Raw genomic sequence first — 23,652 nt, forward strand, 5'->3', positions numbered from 1 at the left:
CAATTAAAAAAAAAAAAAAAAAACATGTTTGTTTTAGACTTTTACAGCAACACCTTCGCTCTTCGTCGAACACTTCACAGCTTCCGTCACACATCGTAAGCGGGGGTGAATGTGGTGGGGCTTTCATGACTGAATAGTGTGAATTTACCCGCGATCTGTTTCACCTGCGAGTCTCTGCAGTAATCAGGAGTGTTTATTCTCTGTGGAAGAAGAGCGATGGGCTTCCGCAAGAAGAACAAGAGTCCGCCTGTGCTGAGCCACGAGTTTGTCATCCAGAATCACGCGGATATGGTGTCGTGTGTGGCCATGATCATCCTCCTGGGACTCATGTTTGAGGTTATAGTTTCCTTTTAAACTCATTTCACAACATGTTCAAATACAGTCAGTATAAAATCTATATCATATAACATGACAGACATGTTTGAAGTTATCATTTCCTATTAAACTCATATCATAACATGATCATCATGTTTGAGCTTATTTTTTACATATCATAACCTGTTTTGATCAGTATTAAATCTGTCATATGACATGGCCATCATGTTTGAGGTTATTTACTATAAAACTCATAACAACAGCATGATTATTCTTGAGGTTGTTGTTAAATAATATTAAGAAGAGCATGTTTGAGGTTGTTTATTGTCTTATAATATTAAACTCAACATAGTCATCACGTTCGAAGTTATTATTTCTTATTAAACCTTTATGATATATCATATCGTGATCATGCTATTGAAATTTATACTTGTATAATATGATCATCATATGATGTTATCTAAATATGCAATAGTGGAATCTGTTTTAATCACATGGGCAATTATCTAGTGGGTTGGATATTTCAGTAATTCCAGTGAAGACAAATCTTAATATAATCACTTCATTAGAAGTAGGTGTCCACATACCACTGGATGCAAGTGCTGCAACAAGACAAATGTTATTTTAATATTTTAGTTAAATACTAGCACTGCACGTGCTGAATGGTTTAAATTAAAATACTTAAGATAACGAAAGCATAAAAGCGCTTGATCACATGCTCTAACTTTGCTTCCTCATAACAGTCATACCGTCTGACTCTCAAATGGAACAATCAAATATATATTACTTGTTAAATGTTCTCAACTTCCTCTCAATTTAAACTTCCTTGTTAAAACTATATTCTAAAATGTTATATTATTTAATATTCTATATTCTAAAAACTTTCTTTAAAAATCCAATCTCTGATTCTTTACTAATATTGCTGTACTTTGTGAATGGCAGGAAATATTTGATATGGGGCTGTTAAAGTTGTGGCTTTTGCAACTTTGTTGCTATATGTATGTATATGTTTATGTATTCATATATGTTTTTTTTTTTTTTGCAGGTGACAGCAAAGTTTGCCATCATGTTCATCACAGTCCAGTATAATGTCACACAAAGCCTGGATACAGGTACGGCCTAGATTTTTCAATAATGCTAATACTAAAGCATAAATATAACTACAAGGTGCCGTCATCAGGGTCCAAGCTGAAATACATGTGACAACAATTGGCAAATGTAAGTGACAGACCCAGTTGTTTTTCCATAAAATGGATGTGGTTGAACAATTTTCCTGTGTGACTGAAGGATTCAGAGGAATTGATCAACTCAGAGTTCCTGAGATTAGAGGTCTTCACAGGCACACTTTAATCTGAAAACCTGAAGTCTGACCCTAGACCAGAGCGGGTTCAGGTTCAAAACTTGGGCACGGGTCAAGTATGATAGTAGTAGCTTTGGGTCTCGGGTAATTTTAAATAAAAGTTATTTTACCATATGGTGGCATAACAATGTAATGATACGATCGTTATTTGAAGTAGAGCCCTGCGCAGGACTGTTTTCTTAATCCCGCTCCCGCTGAATTTCTGACCGTTACTGCCCACACCCGCAAACATTCTGTTACAGCTTATAGAAATTGTGAAAAAATTTAGGAATGAGATTGCATGGGTGTTTGAATCGAGATCGAGGTCTTTTAACGATGAATCGTGCAGCTCTATACTACTTCAATACAGTCTATTAATATTAACATACATTTCCTTGTCATTTGAGGTGCAACAACCTTGTGAGAGGTTTATCTACTTGGAACGATTCAATGCCTTTTTTTTGCAGTATCCATACACCGATACCGGCAGCGCTTTCTATCACACACACCGCAGTTGTACACAGCCATACCTCCTGTCACTCACTCAGTGCAGCGGCAGGCCAGGAACTCAGACTCTCTTTCGGTCTGGTTGAAGGGATTTTGTTATGTTATAATATTACTCAACTTTAGCACATTTGTCAGCTAAACATTCATTCAGTGTTTCCCATTAATGACCCTGTGCCGCCACTGTTTCATAATGAACCGGAAATTTAAAACTTGTAGCCTAACATAAAAGGTCTCTAACGTTGTATTTTGCCAACAAACTAAAATTGAAACCGTGTGTTTTAAAGTGTTCACATTGCTCAAATTATCAGCTGGTGATCTGGTGTTAGTTTTCTCCAAAATAAAAGCTCAAGGGTTGAGCTCAAGTATGTCTATATAGTTTTTATTCATTTTTATTTTAGTTTTTTTAGTTTTTTTTTTTTACTTCGTTAATCTGAATAAAAATGGACTTTCAGCAACTAGCTGAAAAAATAAGCTTTTATATTTTATTTTTTTAAATAAATATGTAGGCTAATATACAAATAAAACATTCTAATAATATATATATATATATATATATATAATATATATATATCTCTGTGTGTGCCTGCTGAAATACACAGAATAGTTGTAAATTGTAATAGAAAAGCTAATCTGTGTGAATGAATATTAATTTTCATTTATTTTACAGGACATTTGTTTTACGATATATGGATATTACTGTCATTGGAATAATTATATAAATCATTATTATGTTATTCTATTATTGTAAAAATTGTTTGGCATCCTAAAACACCAGTGTCAGTGTAATGTAGAATGAGACACTATATGACAACTAAAAAGATGTTTGAGCCCTCTTTAATGTCCAGGTACAAGTCAATGCTTCTTCTTTGTTCAGTTTTGCACACTGTACATGGGTTGAAACTCTTAAGTTTGAGCTCTCAAAGTGCACCAGATTGATGCATTTAACTTTTTAAAAAACCTAAAAAAAAATTTTAAAAAAATCTTACGGGGGACATGCCCCCAGACCCCCTAGAGGAACAGAGGTCCACCTAACATAGGTTTTAGTACACTGTTGTTGTGTACAGTGCCTTGCAAAAGTATTAGTACCCACTGAACTTTTACACATTTTCACATGTTTCAACCACAAACAAAAATGTATTTTATTGGGATTTTATGAGATAGACCAACACAAAGTGGCACATAATTGTGAAGTGGAATGAAAATGATAAATGGTGTCCAAAATTTTTAACAAATAAATATCTGAAAAGTGTGGCGTGCATCTGTATTTAGCCCCCTTTACTCTGATACCCTCAACTAAAATCTAGTGGAACCAATTGCCTTCAGAAGTCACCTAATTAGTAAATAGAGTCCACCTGTGTGTAATTTAATCTCAGGATAAATACAGCTGTTCTGTGAAGCCCTCAGAAGTTTGTTAGAGAACATTAGTGAACAAACAGCATCATGAAGACCAAAGAACACACCAGACAGGTCAGGGATAAAGTTGTGGAGAAGTTTAAAGCAGGGTTAGATTATAAAATTAATATCCCAAGCCTTGAACATCTTACGGAGCACTGTACAATCCATCACCCGGAAATGGAAAGAGTATGGCACAACTGCAAACCTACCAAGACATGGCCGTCCACCTAAACTGACGGGCCGTGCAAGGAGAGCATTAATCAGAGAAGCAGCCAAGAGGCCCATGGTAACTCTGGAGGAGCTGCAGAGATCCACAGCTCAGGTGGGAGAATCTGTCCACAGGACAACTATTAGTCGTGCACTCCACAAATCTGGCCTTTATGGAGGAGTGGCAAGAAGAAAGCCATTGCTGAAAGAAAGCCATAAGAAGTCCCGTTTGCAGTTAGCGACAAGCCATGTGGGGGACACAAAGCATGTGGAAGAAGGTGCTCTGGTCAGATGAGACCAAAATTGAACTTTTTGGCCTAAATGCAAAACGGTATGTGTGGCAGAAACCTAACACTGCACAACACCCTGAACACACCATCCCCACTGTGAAACATGGTGGTGGCAGCATCATGTTGTGGGGATGCTTTTCTTCAGCAGGGAGAGGGAAGCTGGTCAGAGGTGATGGGAAGATGGATGGAGCCAAATGCAGGGCAATCTTAGATGAAAACCTGTTAGAGTCTGCAAAAGACTTGAAACTGGGATGGAGGTTCACCTTCCAGCAAGACAACGACCCTAAGCATACAGCCGGAGCTACAATGGAATGGTTTAGATCAAAGCATATTCATGTGTTGGAATGGCCCAGTCAAAGTCCAGACCTAAATCCAATCGAGAATCTGTGGCGAGACTTGAAAATTGCTGTTCACAGACTCTCTCCATCCAATCTGACTGAGCTTGAGCTATTTTGCAAAGAAGAATAGGCAAAAATTTCACTCTCTAGATGTGCAAAGCTGGTAGAGACATACCCCAAATGACTTGCAGCTGTAATTGCAGCGAAAGGTGGTTCTACAAAGTATTGACTCAGGGGGGCTGAATACAAATGCACGCCACACTTTTCAGATATTTCTTTGTAAAAAATGCTGGACACAATTTATCATTTTCCTTCCATTTCACAATTATGTGCCACTTTGTGTAGGTCTATTACATAAAATTCCAATAAAATACATTTTTGTTTGTTGTTTTAACATGTCAAAATGTGGAAAAGTTCAGTGGGTATGAATACGTTTGCAAGGCACTGTAAATGTACGAAAACGTGAAAGAGTACATTCACTCATTATAGTGCCATCTAATGGCCAGTAACAATTTCATGTTTTGTGGCCATTCACAATTGAAATTACTGACTGCTAAAATATGCAATGCTTTGCAACTGTGATGTTGTATCTGCTCATTTTGGTTTGACTAATATACATTGTATATTATTGTGTGTGTAATACATAGATTTTTTTATATATATAAATGATTTCTGTAATTTTGTGAGTCTACAGACGATAAGTAGTTATTCTAGTCAACTGAATATGTTGTTCTGCCACTCATGACATTTCACCACTCAACCAGGTGGCTTTATCCATTGTGAAATGTTGTTGTGTGTGTGATGTGATGAGATGAAATGCTGGGACATCACAGGTCTTGCAAATTCTCTAGCTGGGACAATTAGTGAAAAGCATCTCTAAATGAGCTGCACTGCTTGGACCCCTAATGAGTGCATATTAATGTGCAGAGATGTGGAGTTTTAAATGAGCACACTTTCATTGTGGCTTCTTGGTTTTATTCAGATGCAGAGGACAAGACTGAACCTGTGAACTACTATAAGTACGGCCCCAAGGACATTGCAACTGTGTTCTTTTACCTGCTTATTGCCATAATTCTTCATGCCCTGATTCAAGAGTACATACTCGACGTGAGTAATGCCATATATTCTGAGTACTTTCAGCCTGTGAAAAAAGGGAAATATTTAAGATTGTGTACATTTCTTGATCTCTAATCAGATTTTTATTTGTGACGCTGAGCATGTGAACTCCTTTGTGCAAAAGCTCCTTTGTACAAAAGCTCTTCCATTGAAGCTCAAAATGCTCTTTGGGACATTCTCAAATCATGCAGGACATCAGGGCTTATCAGGTCCATCAAAGTAAAGGGGACATACCAAAAATTCATGTTTATTTTTCACTCAACGGAATTCCAAATGTTCACTCATTAGTAATTGTTACATTGCACTAATTATGTAATTTCTAATAAAAAATTTGTATTAACTTTTAAAAATGCAAAATACTGTCCTTGCTGAATAAAAGTATTATTTTTTTTAAAAAACAAACTTTTGAATGGCAGTTTATGTATATGCATGTACAGTACTGTGCAAAAGTCTTAGGCACGTTAGTATTTTCACCGCAAAAAAAAAAAAATTAAGCCAGTTATTTATATCTTTTGCTGTAGTGTGTCAGTAGGAAATATCAGTAATTGTAATAATCCAGTGAGATCTTTGTATGCACATCGAGTCTGACAACAGCCGGTATGCTCCACACGGAGATCTGATCTCACCATCATCCAGTCTGTCTGTGAGCACGTTTACATGCACACCAGTTAAGCTGATAACTCACAAATATCAGCTTATTGAAATAACCAGTTTTCCTCGTTTACATGCAAACCAGTAAACTGACAACGCAAGTAAACCATGTTTACATGACTTCATTAATAAATCGGGTTATTTCCCTGTAGTAACATCAAAAAATAATCATTTGCGTATCTGACTCTGCGTATTCCATATGTTATGTCAGTTGTGATATTAAATACAGCTTGCAACATGTCAGCGGGAAACTTGCGGCTCATATATTATTCTGTCATGCAGTAGATGCAGCGTTTTGACTGAACCATTCTACTTCTGCTGCACGAGAGATGAGAACACATTTTTACCATTTTCTAGGGCTTGAAAGAGTCTGCGTTTGCGATTATATTTCCTTTCCTGCAAAACGCTCGCTCTGTTTGGATGTGTTTAAATCTGCACTAAGGATGCGTTTCTGTCACGTATCACATATGCGCACTTCAATAAGCCGGCAGAAAGCAGGTTAATGCGTTTACATGCCGCACGAAATTGGGGTAAGAGGCAAAAAACTACCTGTTCTGACCGGTTTATGCTTAAGCCGTTTATGACCTTACTCCGATTAAAGAAAACAGGTTACCGCGTTTACATGACCACATGCGTTGTTGGCTTATTAAGCATAATCTGCTTAAGAATGTCCATGTAAACGCACTCTGTGATTACATGAAGTAACAGGAAAAAAACTGAGAAATCTAGAAGAACTGTGGCAACGTCTCCAAGACACTTGAAGAAAACCTACCTGCAAAGCTATGTGCTAGGACAAAAGCTCTTTTAAACATAAAGGGTGGTAACACCAAATATTGATTTGATTTAGTTAATAGAAGTTAATTGATAAATAAAATCTATTTACGAAGAACGTTGCTCATTTCTTCTGGATTTAGTCTGTCTCAGTTTTTTTTTCTGTTTCTTCATGTAATCCCAGACAGACTCGATGTGTGGTGAGATCCAGGGCTTGACATTAACACCCGCCAAATGCGGGTGGATTTCAGCAGTCAGTAGTCACTCCTACTAGCCACTTTGGTGGGTTGAATTTTATATATAATATATATTTTTCAATTGTAGTGTTATAAAAAAGCATCTGAAATAATAAACTAAGTGCAATGAAATGTTGTCAAAAAGATTTTTCGATACATATCGATACTGAAATTACTGAAACGTTTCCAATACTCATTTTCCGCAGAATAGATACATGATACTAGTTGCGCTTTCTTGCTCTCTCACCTCTCCAACAGCGAGTTGAGAGGTGAGAGAGCAAGAACCCACCTCACCTCACTCACACAAACCCAGCTCACCTCACTCACTTGTTTTATTTGCTTTGGATCAATATTGTTGGTGTTACAGGGCTTGAATTTCAGTGTGGGATTGCTCATATTGAGCATAATTTTACTCCTTCTCGCAGATTTTGTGCTCACACCCAAAGTGCGCGAACATAAAGCCATCTCTTTTAGTACTAAATTTAGTTCTTTTCCACTGCTTTTTGCGCTTAAACAGACAAATACACACAAAATAATGCCAAAATGCTGGTTTTGGCAAGTATTCACGTAAACAGTCAGTTATGTTTTAAGTGAACCTAAACATTTGAGAAAGAAAACACACGTGAAACAGTATAATGGATCTGTGCGTCAGGTCTTAAAGTGACAGCAGCCTAATATACCTGCTGCCAAATTATGAGATAATATTACAAATATCTATATGGCAGTTTTTCCCTATGGTATGGATGTCAAAATCATGGCCAGTGAAAATGCTGAGTGGCTAGTAACTTTGGAAAACCACTAGCCACAGTGGCTGGTGAGCAAAAAAAGTTGATGTCAAGCCCTTGTAAGATCAGATCTCCATGTGGAGCATACCGGCTGTTGTCAGACTCTTTGTTCATACAAAAATCTCACTGGATTATTACAATTAATGATAAAATGAATGTTTGGAAATGTAAACAGATATTTCCTATTGACACACTACATCAAAAGATGTAAGTAACTGGCTTAAAACCATTTTTTTTGGTGACTATAACATGTCTAAGTACTATATGTAAGGCATAATCCATGTGTAGCTGTGCATTACACAATTTTAATGCATGACGTGGAGGCAAAGAATGTTGAACACATTTATATACATGAGAATGTTGAACACATTTGTATATTTTCTGCTGAAATATTTGTCAGTGATTTCTTGCCATTTCAGGCCTTACCTCTTTGTCAGAATTATTTTATTCAACAAAGATTCTTGGAACAAATTTGAATGGCATATGTACTAACTTTCAAAGCAGTAACCTGATTCCTTTTCCATAGAAAATCAATCGTCGGCTACACTTGTCCAAAACAAAACACAGCAAGTTCAATGAGTCGGGACAACTGGCCACCTTCTACTTGTTCTCCTTTGTCTGGGGCTGCAGCATCCTCACCAATGTAAGAGATCTGTACATGATGTCTCGAATTTCTCCTTCCCTCATTTGCACACAGACTAACTGACTGTTGTTTTCTATCAACAGGAGGAATTTGTGACAAATCCAACTTTTCTTTGGGAAGGTTATCCTCATATTCACATGGCGTGAGTGTAGAATTATGTGACAGCTTCATTCTAACAGCCATAAAAAAAAATGTATCCAATTGCTTATAAAAGTAATTACACCTCTCGCCTCAATAAGCCACATGATTTGAGGTGTCATTCATATCTAATACAGACAGTGCAGGACAAGTTGTGTGTCTAAATGTAATACTTTTGGTTAAGTGTTCATTCAAATCACTTTCCCTAAGTATGCACAATAGTAATAGTGTTTCTTAAGCAATCCTGTAATGTTAGTGGTTTATATCTGTTAAGTCCAAGTCTTACATATCACATAAAATGTTACAGTGAACAACTTTTGCTTTTAAAATGTTCAGCATCAGTTAATTCCTATACACAGTTCAGAAAAACATTTCTCATCAGCTTTGTTAGAAGATATGCAGATATATTGTGGAATGACAGGATTGTTCTTGTTCTTTGATCATTTTATTTAATGCATGACTTGCACAGAGAAACACATCTGGCAGATCTGTAGTGCTTTTGTAGTTCAGTAAACATTAAATACATTGTGTACATCATTGTCCATTTTAGATTATTGCAGTATCTTAAATTCCCTCTAATTTAACTATCCAAAAACAATGAACAACTGTTCAAATCCCATTTAGACAAACATATTGCTTTGTTTTCTGATGGCACAGTGATTATATTAGTGTTATGCTGTCTTACATGAGCTCTATGGTTTCAGCTTAGTAATCAGATTGTAATCTATTTGTCTTAGAATGTGTAAATATTTGACACATTATGTGCACCATCTAGGCTCACATGCTGATGTACAATCCTCTGTCTGTCCTTTAGTTTCCAAGTGAAGTTTTTCTACATCTGTCAGATTGCCTATTGGTTCCATGCTCTTCCTGAACTGTATTTCCAGAAAGTACGAAAGGTAAGGCTTAGTTCAGTTGGTTAAGGCTTAGTTGAAGCTGAAAGTAGGTTTGTATAAAATATGGTTTTTGTAATATGTAATTAAATTGAAATTGTTTATTTTTGTTTTTAGGAAGATATTCCACGTCAACTCTACTATATTTGCCTTTATATATTTCACATCACTGGTGCCTATGTCCTCAAGTGAGTGTTTTCTTATTTCAAGGTGAATTTGCTTTTATGATGAGGGTAGTTATAGACCCCAAGATTATCGCTTAAACGCGATCCTTAGTGCGATTATGAAATCACAAAATCCTGCAACCCTAATGGCAACAACTCTTCCTCTTTTCTAAAGCAGCCCAACATGGCCCCGCCCCCTTTGTTGTTTGTTCCTGGGGGCAGGGTTTATGTAAATTTTAGGGTTAGTGATATCACTAACCTGGGAAGAAGCTCGTTGTAGTCCCTACCAGCCTTTTGTTGTAAGCAATCCGAGAACTCTTTAAAAGAAAATATCTCCCTTTGCATTGAACTTTGAGCGTCGTAACTTTGCAGAAGTTGTTTATGCTCTAACAGCAACATTACACACTAACTAAAGTTAAAAAAAAATGAAATCATAATCAACCACCCCTTTAAGAAAATCTGACTAATGCCATTTGTGCCATCACATTACATTGCTAAAAGTCATTCACTATATCCTTGTCTTGACTGTTATAATATATATAAATCAAAATTGTCTAAAATACTATACATGTACAAACGTACATGTACAAATCACGCAGTTAGCTAACAATCTATTAATTTAAACAATGTATTAATTTAAGGCAGAAACAATGGGCTCATTGAAGTAATGAATACATGTTAACAATGATTAGGATATATAGGAAGATTTGCATTGGTGCATGGTGATCCAGAGTCATCTGAAGTCCTCGCAGGAGTTGGCAGTCTCTTCACAGGTGTTTGTCGTCTTCATAAGAGGCTGGATCTAACTGGAGCTGATGTACTCTCTTGTTACCTCGGGATGGGCATCCCGAGATAAAACAAAAGCAAATGGAAAATAATTAGCATAGCTGCTGTTCATAATATTAACTAAAGATGGGTTCTGAGATGCATTATGTGAATGCTTGGCTAAAGAGATGCGTCTTTAACCTAGTTTTAAACTGGCAGATTGAGTCTGAACCCTGAACGAAAGGGGTTATCAAAACACTACTGTCTGTGCACAACACCAACAGCACACCTGCATGCAGCAGAGGTTGTAGAGTACTGTGTCATCGAACTTACTCAAACTGGCCAATGGACCGTTCGACCACCAAGCGAGTCCTTCGTGTCTGTCATTATACCATCTATGTTGCTAAGCCATCTGCTTAGACGGAGTCAAGCGCGCATCATTGATCATTATTTGTGCAAAAATAAAACATGAGTTCTGCTATTTAGACCACAATTTGAAGTGGAATTATCATGCACCAAGCAATCCTTGCTGTATTTAAAACATTAAAACACAGCAGGAAAAGTGTTCAAAAGCAGCACATCCACTACAACTATTTCTATTTAAATTCATATAAAAATGTTGTAACTTCTGGATAATGATTTCATGTCATTTCAGTACTTAACTCCATTAATGAGAGTGGCATGTTTAATCTGAATGTGGAAATGGAAATGTTCAAATGGAAAACAGAGTTTAAAATCATATTGTTTCATATATCATATGTCCATACAGTGCGCACATTTTTACGGTAAGTTTATTTTTTTTAATAAATCCCGATATGTGCTTGGAAAATTGAATATGTGCATTTCAGTGCCTTTTTTGTGTGTACGCAACGTTTATACTTGAGGCCCCAAGTCTTCCAAATTGTCTGTAGTGGTGAGAATTATCACCTTTAGAATGTTGAAAATGAGTCTGTACGTCAAAACGGGACCCAGACAAAGGCCATGTTTATTTAGACGACTCCAACTCAGATTCTCACAATAAGAAACCAATATGAATTCACATGTTTTATGATTGATCAACATGTTTTCTGTTTTTACAACACAGCACGTGGTAGATGAGTGCAGCAATAGTGGTTAATTCATAAGTTTTATAGATTTTATACTTTTGAGTGATTGAAAAGTGAATCTAACTTGTGTGGTCCTGTGTGTCATCTCTCAGTCTCCACCGTTTAGGTCTAGTTCTTCTGGTGCCACATTACCTAGTGGAGCTGCTGTTCCACGCCTCACGACTCTTCTACTTCAGTGATGAAAACAAGCAGAAAGGGTTCGTTCACTTCCTATCTTGAGCCCTCAAGTCATTCTGCTTATTTCCACATTTTTCTTGTCATATAATCTTATAATAATTTTCTTATAACATTATATAATGCCTACTTCCTTTCCCTACACACTTGGGCTTACTCTGCAGAGACCTTCTTTGAATTGTTAATAAAAATAACCTGACCTGTGTTTCTCTCTTAGGTTCACACTGTGGGCTCTGCTGTTTGTCATCACCCGCCTCCTGACACTCACTGTTTCTGTTTTGACGTTTGGTTTCGGCCTGTCTCGCACAGATAATCAGGGATTTTCCTTAGCAGATGGAAACTTTAATGTGCTCACTGTTAGGTAGGTCAGCTGCATTACCCACATGCTTGGATTGCCATGGATTCTGGCTGACTTTTGAGAGAACAGAAGGGGGACAAACACCGAACCCTGAGGCATCCAAGGTTTAGCTGATGTGACTTAGACAGTCCTCCAAGATAACTTGAATCATCTAACAGTGAGGGTAGGACTCAAATTTGAGTTTGGTCATCATCTACAGCCCCAAGATTTCTGGCTGACTTGTGTTAATGTGGTCAGCTTTAAATTTTGATGTTGTGTTGAATTACTGGGTGGGATGAGGTGGAGGTGATGGCATTCTATGGCCATCAGGCTTAAACAAAAGATAGAGCTTGAAGTCAGATGCCATGAGCCATGGGGCCAAATGATTAGTCTCAGTATAGTTGTGTACATTGAGAACAGGAGAGGGCCAAACACCGAACCCTGAGGGATCCAAGGGTTAGCTGATGTGTCTTGACAGTCCTCCAAGATACCTTGAATGATCTAACAGTGAGGGAAGGGTTCAAATTATAGTTATTCTGATGTTAAATGCAAAATTTGAATATTTGTGAATGCTGGACTCTGCACTTTTAGGATGACATGCCTGTCAGCCATCTGCCTGACCCAGGCCTGGATGATGTGGAAATTCATAAACTTCCAGCTAAAGAAGTGGAGAGAACAATCTCAAATCCAGGCCATTAAGAAGAAAGCTGTCAGCCCGAAAAGCAGACCCAGCAAGAAGGACTCTCGAGGTGAGTCATTCCTGAAAGTCATTTTGCATGTATTGTAATTATAAATTATAATAATCTAAGTATTTATTTTTCTTTTGTTCAAAATTATGGGCAGTTTATACAACACCATTTACAACTTGCGTTTTGGACGTTCATTTACATGAAAATGGCGATTTAGGGACATGAAAAGGCAAACTTTTGGAAACGGGTTTCAAAGTGCAAGTTTTTGTCTCCATGAACTACAAAAACGTGAATTTGTGAAAACTATGATGTCATGCGTATTACATGTTCAGTCTATAGCAGGGTGGCGAACGTCGGTCCTGGAGAGCCACAGTCCTGCAGAGTTTTGCTCCAACTAGGGCTGGACGATTATGGCCTAAAATCAAAACCTCGATTAATTGAACATTTTACCTCGATTACGATTAATGAACGATTATTTTGTTTCTGGGGTTTTTTTTGGTTTTTTTTGTTTTGTTTTTTCCCCATAGTTCACTGACAAGGTTTGTACTGTAAATATGATTGACTATTACTGATTGTACTGCTGATTGTATGAGTGTTCGTGCCACAGTGCAGCTGTGCGAGCATAGTAGCTCAAAATAATATACATCCAATCGTCTAAAATCGCTCAAATGTCCAAAGTGGCAAACCTTAAAACAAATACAACTGACAAAGTTTAATGAAGACGCAAGGCTCACCGCTCGCGTGCCATCACTATGTGTTAAACCAGCATTCACCTCCGTGTTGCTTTTATGCTACTGACTGGACAGGGCGGAGTCAGGTGGCTACACACGCGGTAGTATGTTTTTAAGGGGGAATTATTAACAGGATTAAAAAAACGAAATAACCGACATGGGCAAATTACGTCGGATAGAGGTTCTGAATTTCGGTTTCGATTACTTTTCGGTTAATCATCCAGCCCTAGCTCCAACCCTAATCAAACACACCTGTACAAGCTAATCAAGGTCTGAGGGGTTACTAGAAAGCTACAGGCAGGTGAGTTTCTATCAGGGTTGGAGCAAAACTACAGGACTCTGGCTCTCCAGGACCAAAGTTCGCCACCCCTGGTCTATAGGCACATAGGCCACGTTCACACCGTATGTTTTGGGGATTGACACAACCACATTTACTTAGAGGTGTGAGTCTCGAAATGTTCCGTTCACACAGCAACTTACAATAGCGTCTGGAACACTGTCTGTATGGATGTGCAACGAGAGTCAAGCCCATATTCTCTTACTAGTAACCATAACGACAGTGACCAATGTAATATTAAAGATGGCGACTTCCATAAAACTGAGAAGTCTTATCACTTTTGACATGATGAGACTAATTGAACCACGAGTTCATCCAACAAAACTTGATTAACCAATGGCAGCATGTAAATACATGCTAGTCTTTAACCATTGCACTTGCGTGTCACGTACTTTACAACGTCTCGCGAATGACACGGCATTTGAATTTGGAAAAGAAACACAAAACTGATGGGAGCCACTCCGGTGGAGAACAGTGACTGGATCTAACATCTTAAGATGACGCACAGCTCATATCTCTGTCCCTGTAAGTTACCAAAAGCGAAACCACACACAAAACACCTTCTCTCGCACTGTATGATGTGACAGACTAGTTGTTCAAGAACGGTTCCGTTCACACAGCGCGTATTTTCTGAGAATGCGGTTGTGAGTCCTGAAAATTTACAGGTGTGAGTTTGATTATAGAATGCGGTTGTCACTCCCGTAAATAACCATACTGTGTGTGAACGTAACCATATTAAGGACACAAATACAGGACTGACAACCGTATTCTGCTGCTGTGTGAACATGGCCATAGTGTTTCTGTTAACAAACTACTGACCTGGCATGCATAATACAGTGTTTTTAGTCGTTTCCACGGATCCTTGTGAACGGGGATCGTTTTGACAATGTTGTCATCTACAGGTGCTGGTCATATAATTAGAATATCATCAAAAAGTTAATTTATTTCACTAATTCCATTCAAAAAGTGAAACTTGTATATTATATTCATTCATTACACACAGACTGATATATTTTGATGATTATAACTGACAACTAAGGAAAATCCCAAATTAGAATATTGTGAAAAGGTTCAATATTGAAGACACCTGGTGCCACACTCTAATCAGCTAATTAACTCAAAACACCTGCAAAGGCCTTTAAATGGTCTCTCAGTCTAGTTCTGTAGGCTACACAATCATGGGGAAGACTGCTGACTTGACAGTTGTCCAAAAGACGACCATTGACACCTTGCACAAGGAGGGCAAGACACAAAAGGTCATTGCAAAAGAGGCTGGCTGTTCACAGAGCTCTGTGTCCAAGCACATTAATAGAGAGGTGAAGGGAAAGAAAAGATGTGGTAGAAAAAAAGTGTACAATAATAGGGATAACCGCACCCTGGAGAGGATTGTGAAACAAAACCCATTCAAAAATGTGGGGGAGATTCACAAAGAGTGGACTGCAGCTGGAGTCAGTGCTTCAAGAACCACTACACACAGACGTATGCAAGACATGGGTTTCAGCTGTCGCATTCCTTGTGTCAAGCCACTCTTGAACAACAGACAGTGTCAGAAGCGTCTCGCCTGGGCTAAAGACAAAAAGGACTGGACTGCTGCTGAGTGGTCCAAAGTTATGTTCTCTGATGAAAGTAAATTTTGCATTTCCTTTGGAAATCAGGGTCCCAGAGTCTGGAGGAAGAGATGAGAGGCACACAATCCACGTTGCTTGAGGTCCAGTGTAAAGTTTCCACAGTCAGTGATGGTTTGGGGTGCCATGTCATCTGCTGGTGTTGGTCCACTGTGTTTTCTGAGGTCCAAGGTCAACACAGCCGTATACCAGGAAGTTTTAGAGCACTTCATGCTTCTTGCTGCTGACCAACTTTATGGAGATGCAGATTTCATTTTCCAACAGGACTTGGCACCTGCACACAGTGCCAAAGCTACCAGTACCTGGTTTAAGGACCATGGTATCCCTGTTCTTAATTGGCCAGCAAACTCGCCTGACCTTAACCCCATAGAAAATCTATGGGGTATTGTGAAGAGGAAGATGCGATATGCCAGACCCAACAATGCAGAAGAGCTGAAGGCCACTATCAGAGCAACCTGGGCTCTTATAACACCTGAGCAGTGCCACAGACTGATCGACTCCATGCCACGCCGCATTGCTGCAGTAATTCAGGCAAAAGGAGCCCAACTAAGTATTGAGTGCTGTACATGCTCATACTTTTCATGTTCATACTTTTCAGTTGGCCAAGATTTCTAAAAATCCTTTCTTTGTATTGGTCTTAAGTGATATTCTAATTTTCTGAGATACTGAATTTGGGATTTTCCTTAGTTGTCAGTTATAATCATCAAAATTAAAAGAAATATATCAGTCTGTGTGTAATGAATGAATATAATATACAAGTTTCACTTTTTGAATGGAATTAGTGAAATAAATCAACTTTTTGATGATATTCTAATTATATGATCAGCACCTGTACACCAAACTTTTCAAAAACATAAAGGAAAAATTTTGTTTTTTAGTACACTGTCGTGTAAACGTACCTGTGTCAATTTAAAGTTAATTGTCTACAATTCTTGCATTAACGTAGACAAATTTAATTTGGGAAGTGATGCTTATTTAAAACAACAGGTGCTTCATTTATAGTGACTTGTAGCAGGAATATTATCATGATTGTCATCAAATGTCAGCATTACAATTTGGACCATGCCATTCAGTGGCTGGAACTAATGAAGATAAAATTTTGTTTTCTGAAAATAAAACAGACACATGAACTGCAGCAGTGGCATGAAATGAAGACTCTAATCATGATAGTTTTCTATAAAAAGTGTTTTTTAGTAGTAGTAGTAGTAATATTATTATTATTATTAGAGATTGAACGATAATTGGTTTTACAAATATTTTTCCCGATATTTAAGCATTTTTCCATAATCAGGTATCAGTTTTGCAATATCGGATTTATCGGATCACTGAGTCACATGATCCGTCAAGTCCTATCCCAATAAGGATGTAACTTTACATGAATTAATCAAAACAGCCATGAATGAGTGCATGTTGGAAAAAATCCACTCATTTAAAACTCCCTAAATTATATTAACATTTACTATAGAACCTTTATTTCACCAATAAACATCTAATAATTACAGCTGTGTGGAAATCAATGATCTGCGTGAGAAAAGTCCTGTGTAAATGCATAGATAAAAACAGCACTCTTTTAGCAGGCATTTCATAATCTAGACCGACAAAAACATTATTAATAATTATGATAACATGCCAGATGAGATTAACTCAGTAATTGTGATGATTTTTCTGACAATGTATGCATTCCAGCGAATGTATGCGTATTACAGCGAATATTCCAGCATATTTCATTCTCTTCACTCTTTAGTCTATTAAACATAAACCTATGTTTAACCTTTTAAAACTGTAGTTTAAAATGAATGCTTATATGTATGCAAAGTTGATAGACTCCCCGTCACAGACTTTGTAAATGTGTTTTGCCTATTCTTAACATTACTGCTGTTGTTATAAATTAAAAGATATTTTTATTCAGGTGGTTTAGAATGTTTTTTTTTTTTTTTGGTTAGAATTATTTTTACATGCTTTATTTTGTTACCTGTTTACCTGATCAAAACTTTTATTTAAAAAAAAAAAAAAAAAAAAAACACTTTAGTGACAGTGCACTATTTATTTTTTGCACTCTTTCAGACTCCTCTATTTATTTATGTAGAATTGTGTTTTGTTTTGTATTCAACGAGGGAGTGAAATTAAAGAAAATACAGTATTGGGAAAAAAAGTGTTAAATAGTTTGTTCAGTGCTGTTATAATTATCAAAAACAGAAATAAAACAATAAATAAATATCTGCTCAGTATATTGGTTATCAGGCACATGAACATGCAAATAATCTGTATCGGTTATAAAAAAAATCAATATCGGTTAATCTATAATTATTATTTCCATATATACAATACAAAACACAAAATAACATGAAACAGGTACTGGAGATTTTCCTATACAATTGAAAAAAAAATCATAATATTATTATAAAAAGTATTTTAATTATTTATGACACAGGTCGCCCCCCCTCAGTGTATTCCACCATGTTGAAAAATAAGCATCTGAACTATGATATGCTTTCAAAACCTCTCTTTTATTTCTTATGATATTTTTATTTCTTATGCATATGTTGTGATTTATTATTTTATGACGGCACTTTAAAACCTTTTAGCGGGCCCCTAGTGGACGGTGTCATTTTTTTTTTTTCAATTTTTATAAAATTTACTGCACTATTTTATAATCAAATCGTTTTCTAATCTTGACAAAACACATATTACTGGAAAGATCTGAGACTCAAGGTTCCTGATTTGTGATATAAGTGATTGTGACAGAAAAATATTAATTTGTGACAGGAGAACGTGTCCTGGGTGTCACCTGGTCGCTGTTTTTGGTAAAGCGCCTAAACAAAATCTCATAGGAACCTCAGTTTTTGATATCAATGTCAAATTTGGAACACAACTTGGGTAGACATATAGGCTTGAATTTTTATAGCAATTTTAGAGTCCCAAAAAAGTATGCACAATAATTTGGTTTTGACAAAATGCCACTACCAGGAAATGCTTCAGGTCCAGACATGCACAGTGGCGTTGAAATTCCTTTGTTATTGTTTAAATCCTTAAAATGCTCTATGCATTTTTTTTTTTTTTTTCTTAAACGCTTTTATTTCCTATTGACAGGTGGTTCAATCAATGGAGTCATGAAACCAGATGACAAGACATCACCAAGAGCAAGAAAATCGAAAGCCTCATAAGAGGAAAGAGACTGCAGTTGCCCGAAATGTGATGCTCTGTTTCCACTCTGAACTTTAGAAAAGAAATGCGAAACAAACCGCAAACTAAGGAACTAAGTTGTATGGCATGGTTCAGGTTTTATTTTTCTTATGTTTTTCCTGTCTGCCTCCTAAAAAAAATTAACTAATATATTTATAATCATTCATTATATCCATTTGCTCGTGACTTTTGGCAAGATTGAGAGGTTTTCTGAATGCTTTGTGATGGACATGAAGATGGTTGCACTGCGTTACAGTTGCCTAATCCGTGGGCATCCTCACTCACTCGTTGAGATGTGTGGTTTAAGTCCAGTATCTGCACAATGGAAATATTTCTGTGTGTCTATCTTGCTAAGAAGTTTATATGGCCCTGAGCTTAACACAGTTAAACCCTATTCAGCATAATTTCTGTGCTTCTTATGAAACACACTGTGTGGATAGAAGCATTTGAGAAGTGTCCTTCGTTAATTGTTATCCTTTAGCCCCTAATTCCTTTAAGCTACTATGAAGCTCAGTAAGAAACTCCAATATAAAGAGACTGAGGTGGCGAAGGACTGCTGTCACCTGCCACACAACACCTTTTTATGTAGCTTTTAAATGACCTTAGCTGTGTAATTTTACATTTAAATACTGAGAGCAGGAACAACTGATTTTAGGCTCCTGTTTCAGTGTTTGGCTGGGTGTGAATATTGTTTAAGGAGAATCTTTTTGTAATTGTTTATAGCGACAATAGTTGAGGTAGAGCTGTTTGTAAGGGCTCCCCCTGAAGGCTTGAGTGATGCAGGCAACTGGTTTGAGGGTGTGATTTCAGTTTTTGGTGTTTGTGGAGTTTTTTTTTTTTTTTTTTTTTTTTTTTTTTTTATGGACAGTTGTTGAGGTGGTTGGATGATGGCTCCCCCTGCAGGCTTGGATGACTTATTCCTTTAAGGGTTGATATGCCTTTTTTGCATCTTTCCCCAAAAAGGGTTCACATGCTAACCCAGGACAATTAAAGAGCCTAAGTTTTGGTGCTTTGGTGCTTATCATGGCTACCATATATGGTTATCGGTATAATTCATAATACATCGGTGGTGATGATATCACTTTTAGTTTCAGTTGTGATGCTATTTAAAGACTTCACTATGACATTGTGTAAGTGTGGATTTTATCTTTAACGCAATGAAAGCCAGTCTTGTGGTAAAGGTTTCAAATGATTAAAAAATCAGAAGAGGTTTTGAGTGCAAAATATTGCAATGTGCAGGTATATGGAGAGTTTCTGTGAGTTACACAAACGTTTGAAGCCCTGAAGCTCTGTTCTTATATGAAGAGTGTTGTAACATCACTTTTTCAACACTTTGTGGCCTTTTTCCTTCTGTTTGAGTGATTTGCTCTCTTTTATCTGTCACCTATAACTCTGTGATATCCATGCTTGACTGTGTCTATCAGCATGGACGTTGTGTAGTTCATATGAAACCATACGATTCTTTAAGTGTCCTTAAGATAACAAGAGTAGAAGTTGTGGTCTTTCTCGGTTTAAGCACTGTTGAGTTCTCTTTGCGTCTGTTATGCGTTTATTAGTGTAATGAGAGATTTTGATATTCTTTATCCTTGTTGAAATGCCGTGAGTGTGTGCATGTTGCGATCTGTGAAAGAGTTGCCTCATTGAGAGCGTTTAATGCCTAATAGAAATAAAACCATAGGTCTGGAATCAAAAATGGTGTTCTATGAACCTTTTTTTTTTTTTTTTTTATATTACCAAGACACAAACTGCCAGTTTGTTTCATTTATTGTGTGAACCCTGTCTTTTTTTGGATTATACAGATTCACATACACACACTGTGGTGTGTATCAGTTGCCAAATTGATTATAAGGGACTTGCTGCTCTCTCCCAATTATTTTATCTGTACTACACATTAGAAATCATACTTGGTTTTGCTTTTGTAAAAACCCAAAGAGCCCAGACTCAAAGCAGACACATTCTTGAGCAAAGATTTTATAGAAACTTTCGTATAGTGACCTTGGTGTAATGCTCAGAGGTCATTCTCAATTCAGGGTTTTAAAACCGTGATCTGTAATTGCTGTTAGTAACTGTAGTGCATGTTTTGAAATAACACAGACGCCTCCGTACAGCTGTATGGATACGCCTCACACATATGTAAAGCTTTGTTTGTAATGCAAAGCTGATTCTTGAAATTCAAGCTGGTGCTGGTTCTTGTCTAACAAATGTTGTCTTTGAGGACAGGACTGAATAGAGGAGTTATTTAGGTTTGATTAAAGTAATAAAATCTCCCATGATTAAACAAGGGATATTGATTTTGTTTTTGTTCCAAACCTCCAACTATAACCCCAAATTCAAACTTCTTTTGTTGTTGTTGTTGTTCTTCCTTGTGTGGTTCAGGATTTGTCTGAGGAAACTTTTGTTTTGTTTGTTTGCAGACTGATGCTTGGCAAACTAAAGACAAAAAGAAATGAATTATAAGTAATTCACTACTGAATAATTGTCAGATTTTTAAACTATTTTTATAGCGTTGAAATGTTGAGAGATGAACATTATTTAGAGCATATAAATATTTTACTGCTTTATGGGTTCATTATTTTTATACTGTGTGGGAGAAGCTTTCTACCATTTCAGTGGGACTGCAAATGATAAATACTTTTAGTGACTATAAATATTGTGAAAAGATTAAAACGTTACTGGCGCTATCCTTGATTTGTCACTGTTTTTTGTTATGTGATTTTAATTTGGGGTATAAAAAGTTATTAAGAGTCTGTAATCTGTCTTTTTGTTTTCTTTTTGAGTAATGGGATTCTGGTGGATAAAAACAAAGTGACACTGAAAATAAATGTCACACCCTCTCATTGTTCTGTCATGTAAGAGACACTCTAATGGATAACTGTGCTGTTTTTGATGTGGCTTAATTGTTTTCATTTTGTGTATATACATATAAATAGAAAAGAATCTAATTCACAAATTACATTTTTACAATTTGCATTTGCAGTGATCAGCCATCATCACCATAATTATTAAGATATCTGTCAAATTAAAAGATGCACCAAAGCCTTCTGGAATATCAGATACACAGAAGCTAAATTATTTTTCACCACTCTTTACATACATGCTGTTTACTTTTCTAATGCTTGCCTGTATGTTGAGATATATTGGTTTTTTTGTTTGTTTGTTTCATATATATATATATATATATATATATATATATATATATATATATGTATATGTTGTTAATATATATGTATTTATGCAAGTCTGTGTGATGCTTTTTGTATGTTTGTCATGATTAAACCTTTTACTTAACCCTAGTGTTGATCATTTTGACCCCATATTCTTCTGTCTACATAACAACGTGAAATTTTGAAGAAGACAGCAGACTATACTGTGTCTGCTGTCTAAAAGTGTACTGTTGTCTCAGAATAACACTTGAAGCATTTTTTTTCTCAACACTGCACACAAACTGTAAATGCTTTTGGCAACCTAATCCAAAAAGTCACAAATGTTATTAATACTCACAGATTCTAGTGCTCGTTGAAACGATTGTGTCAGTGTTTCAAATGACAAGGAATATCTGCATCTTCAGTAGCCCTAAAAGGGGTTTGGATGCTTAAAATCGGAAGACTAGTAATTTCCTACTACTTAATTCTGGAAAAAAAAAAAAAAACAGATTCTAATTATAGGACCAAAAACCTATGCACATTATAACCTCGAATACTGTCTAAGGCTTGATGGCTGCTCTGTTAAGTCTTCGTTGTCAGTTAGGAACCTGGGTGTGCTCTTTGATACCAATCTTTCATTTGAAAGCCACATTTCTAGCATCTGTAAAACCGCATTTTTCGATCTTAAAAATAAAAAAGAAAGAGAAAGAAAACAAATGAAAGAAAAGTAAATAGCCTAAGCAAATAAAAAGAAAGTAATTTCACAGAAACGTCTTGTAGCTATTAAACAGCTGTATAGTTTTCAATAGTTTTAAGTTTTTGCTTTTGGATATTTTAAATTAATATATTTTTAAATTGATCAAAATTTGGCATTTTTTTATACCACTGGACTTTAGTAACAGTAATAGTAATTACTGTAATAATTTTATTTGTGACGCAATACTTATGAGGTGTCATCCAAATTTACTCTGATCAAAATATTTTTTTAAATAGAAAATTCCAGTCAGTAGTAACAGCAAGTATACCTTTAGAAGAAGGGAACAGAAGAAAATATCATTACATCCAGAACTTGTGAAATCCTTACCCTGCAACTTGATACAAGAAGTAAATTCTTCAACGTTTTGTAAAGAATAATAATTATTACATTCTAATAGCCTCAAACTTTTTTTGGGGAATTGCATGTAAAACCAAAAAATATTGGACAAGATCAATTGAAAAATTATAAATATTAACAAATTCAGTATAATTGTTTTTTTGATCAGATGTTTGACCCAAATAATTCCCTTTTAAAACCAATTCCCCCCAAAAAGATGGTTTTGTTTTAACCCTTGTAAATGTGTTATTCCAAATGGTACATGGGGTGAGAAATTATTACTGTAAGAGTCCATGGAAGTAATGCTTGTTTGTGGAAACTTGCAAGTTTCATGGGTATTTTATTAATGTCAGTCACATTTTAGAACTTTATACAACCTACTGCTGAAATATAATTTTGGAGACATTTAATCTTAAATATGTTCAAAATCCAAACATTCAATCCTTCTTCAATTTTTGAACGACAAATATTTTCTAATATAGCGTAATTTGCTCTTCCAAATAAATATAAAAGGTTTGCTGTCTTATCACTTTAACTGGTGAGGGAGGTAGGCTATAACACTTGAGCAGCATAAACCAACCTAGATAAACCCTCGGCTTTAACTAATAACACACGACCATATCTCTCATCAGCCAAGAATTCAATTTCTTTTTTAATGATTGAATGATAGGATTTAAGTTT

At 36.3% G+C, this 23,652-nt stretch overlaps 1 protein-coding gene across 1 annotated transcript; it reads left to right on the forward strand.

Moving 5' to 3' along the window:
- The first annotated feature begins 63 nt into the window (after positions 1–63).
- Positions 64–22,023, forward strand: zgc:113278 (Translocating chain-associated membrane protein 1-like 1-like). Its single transcript, XM_051880573.1, has 11 exons — positions 64–336; positions 1,361–1,427; positions 5,374–5,498; positions 8,477–8,593; positions 8,677–8,735; positions 9,546–9,630; positions 9,742–9,812; positions 11,752–11,856; positions 12,051–12,194; positions 12,762–12,919; positions 18,643–22,023. The coding sequence occupies exons 1-11, from the start codon at positions 217–219 to the stop codon at positions 18,714–18,716; spliced, it is 1,125 nt and encodes a 374-aa protein (XP_051736533.1). The 5' UTR covers positions 64–216; the 3' UTR covers positions 18,717–22,023.
- The last annotated feature ends 1,629 nt before the right edge of the window (positions 22,024–23,652 follow it).

This window comes from Ctenopharyngodon idella, chromosome 22 (genome assembly GCF_019924925.1).
Source record: "Ctenopharyngodon idella isolate HZGC_01 chromosome 22, HZGC01, whole genome shotgun sequence".
In the NCBI taxonomy this organism is placed as follows: Eukaryota; Metazoa; Chordata; class Actinopteri; order Cypriniformes; family Xenocyprididae; genus Ctenopharyngodon; species Ctenopharyngodon idella.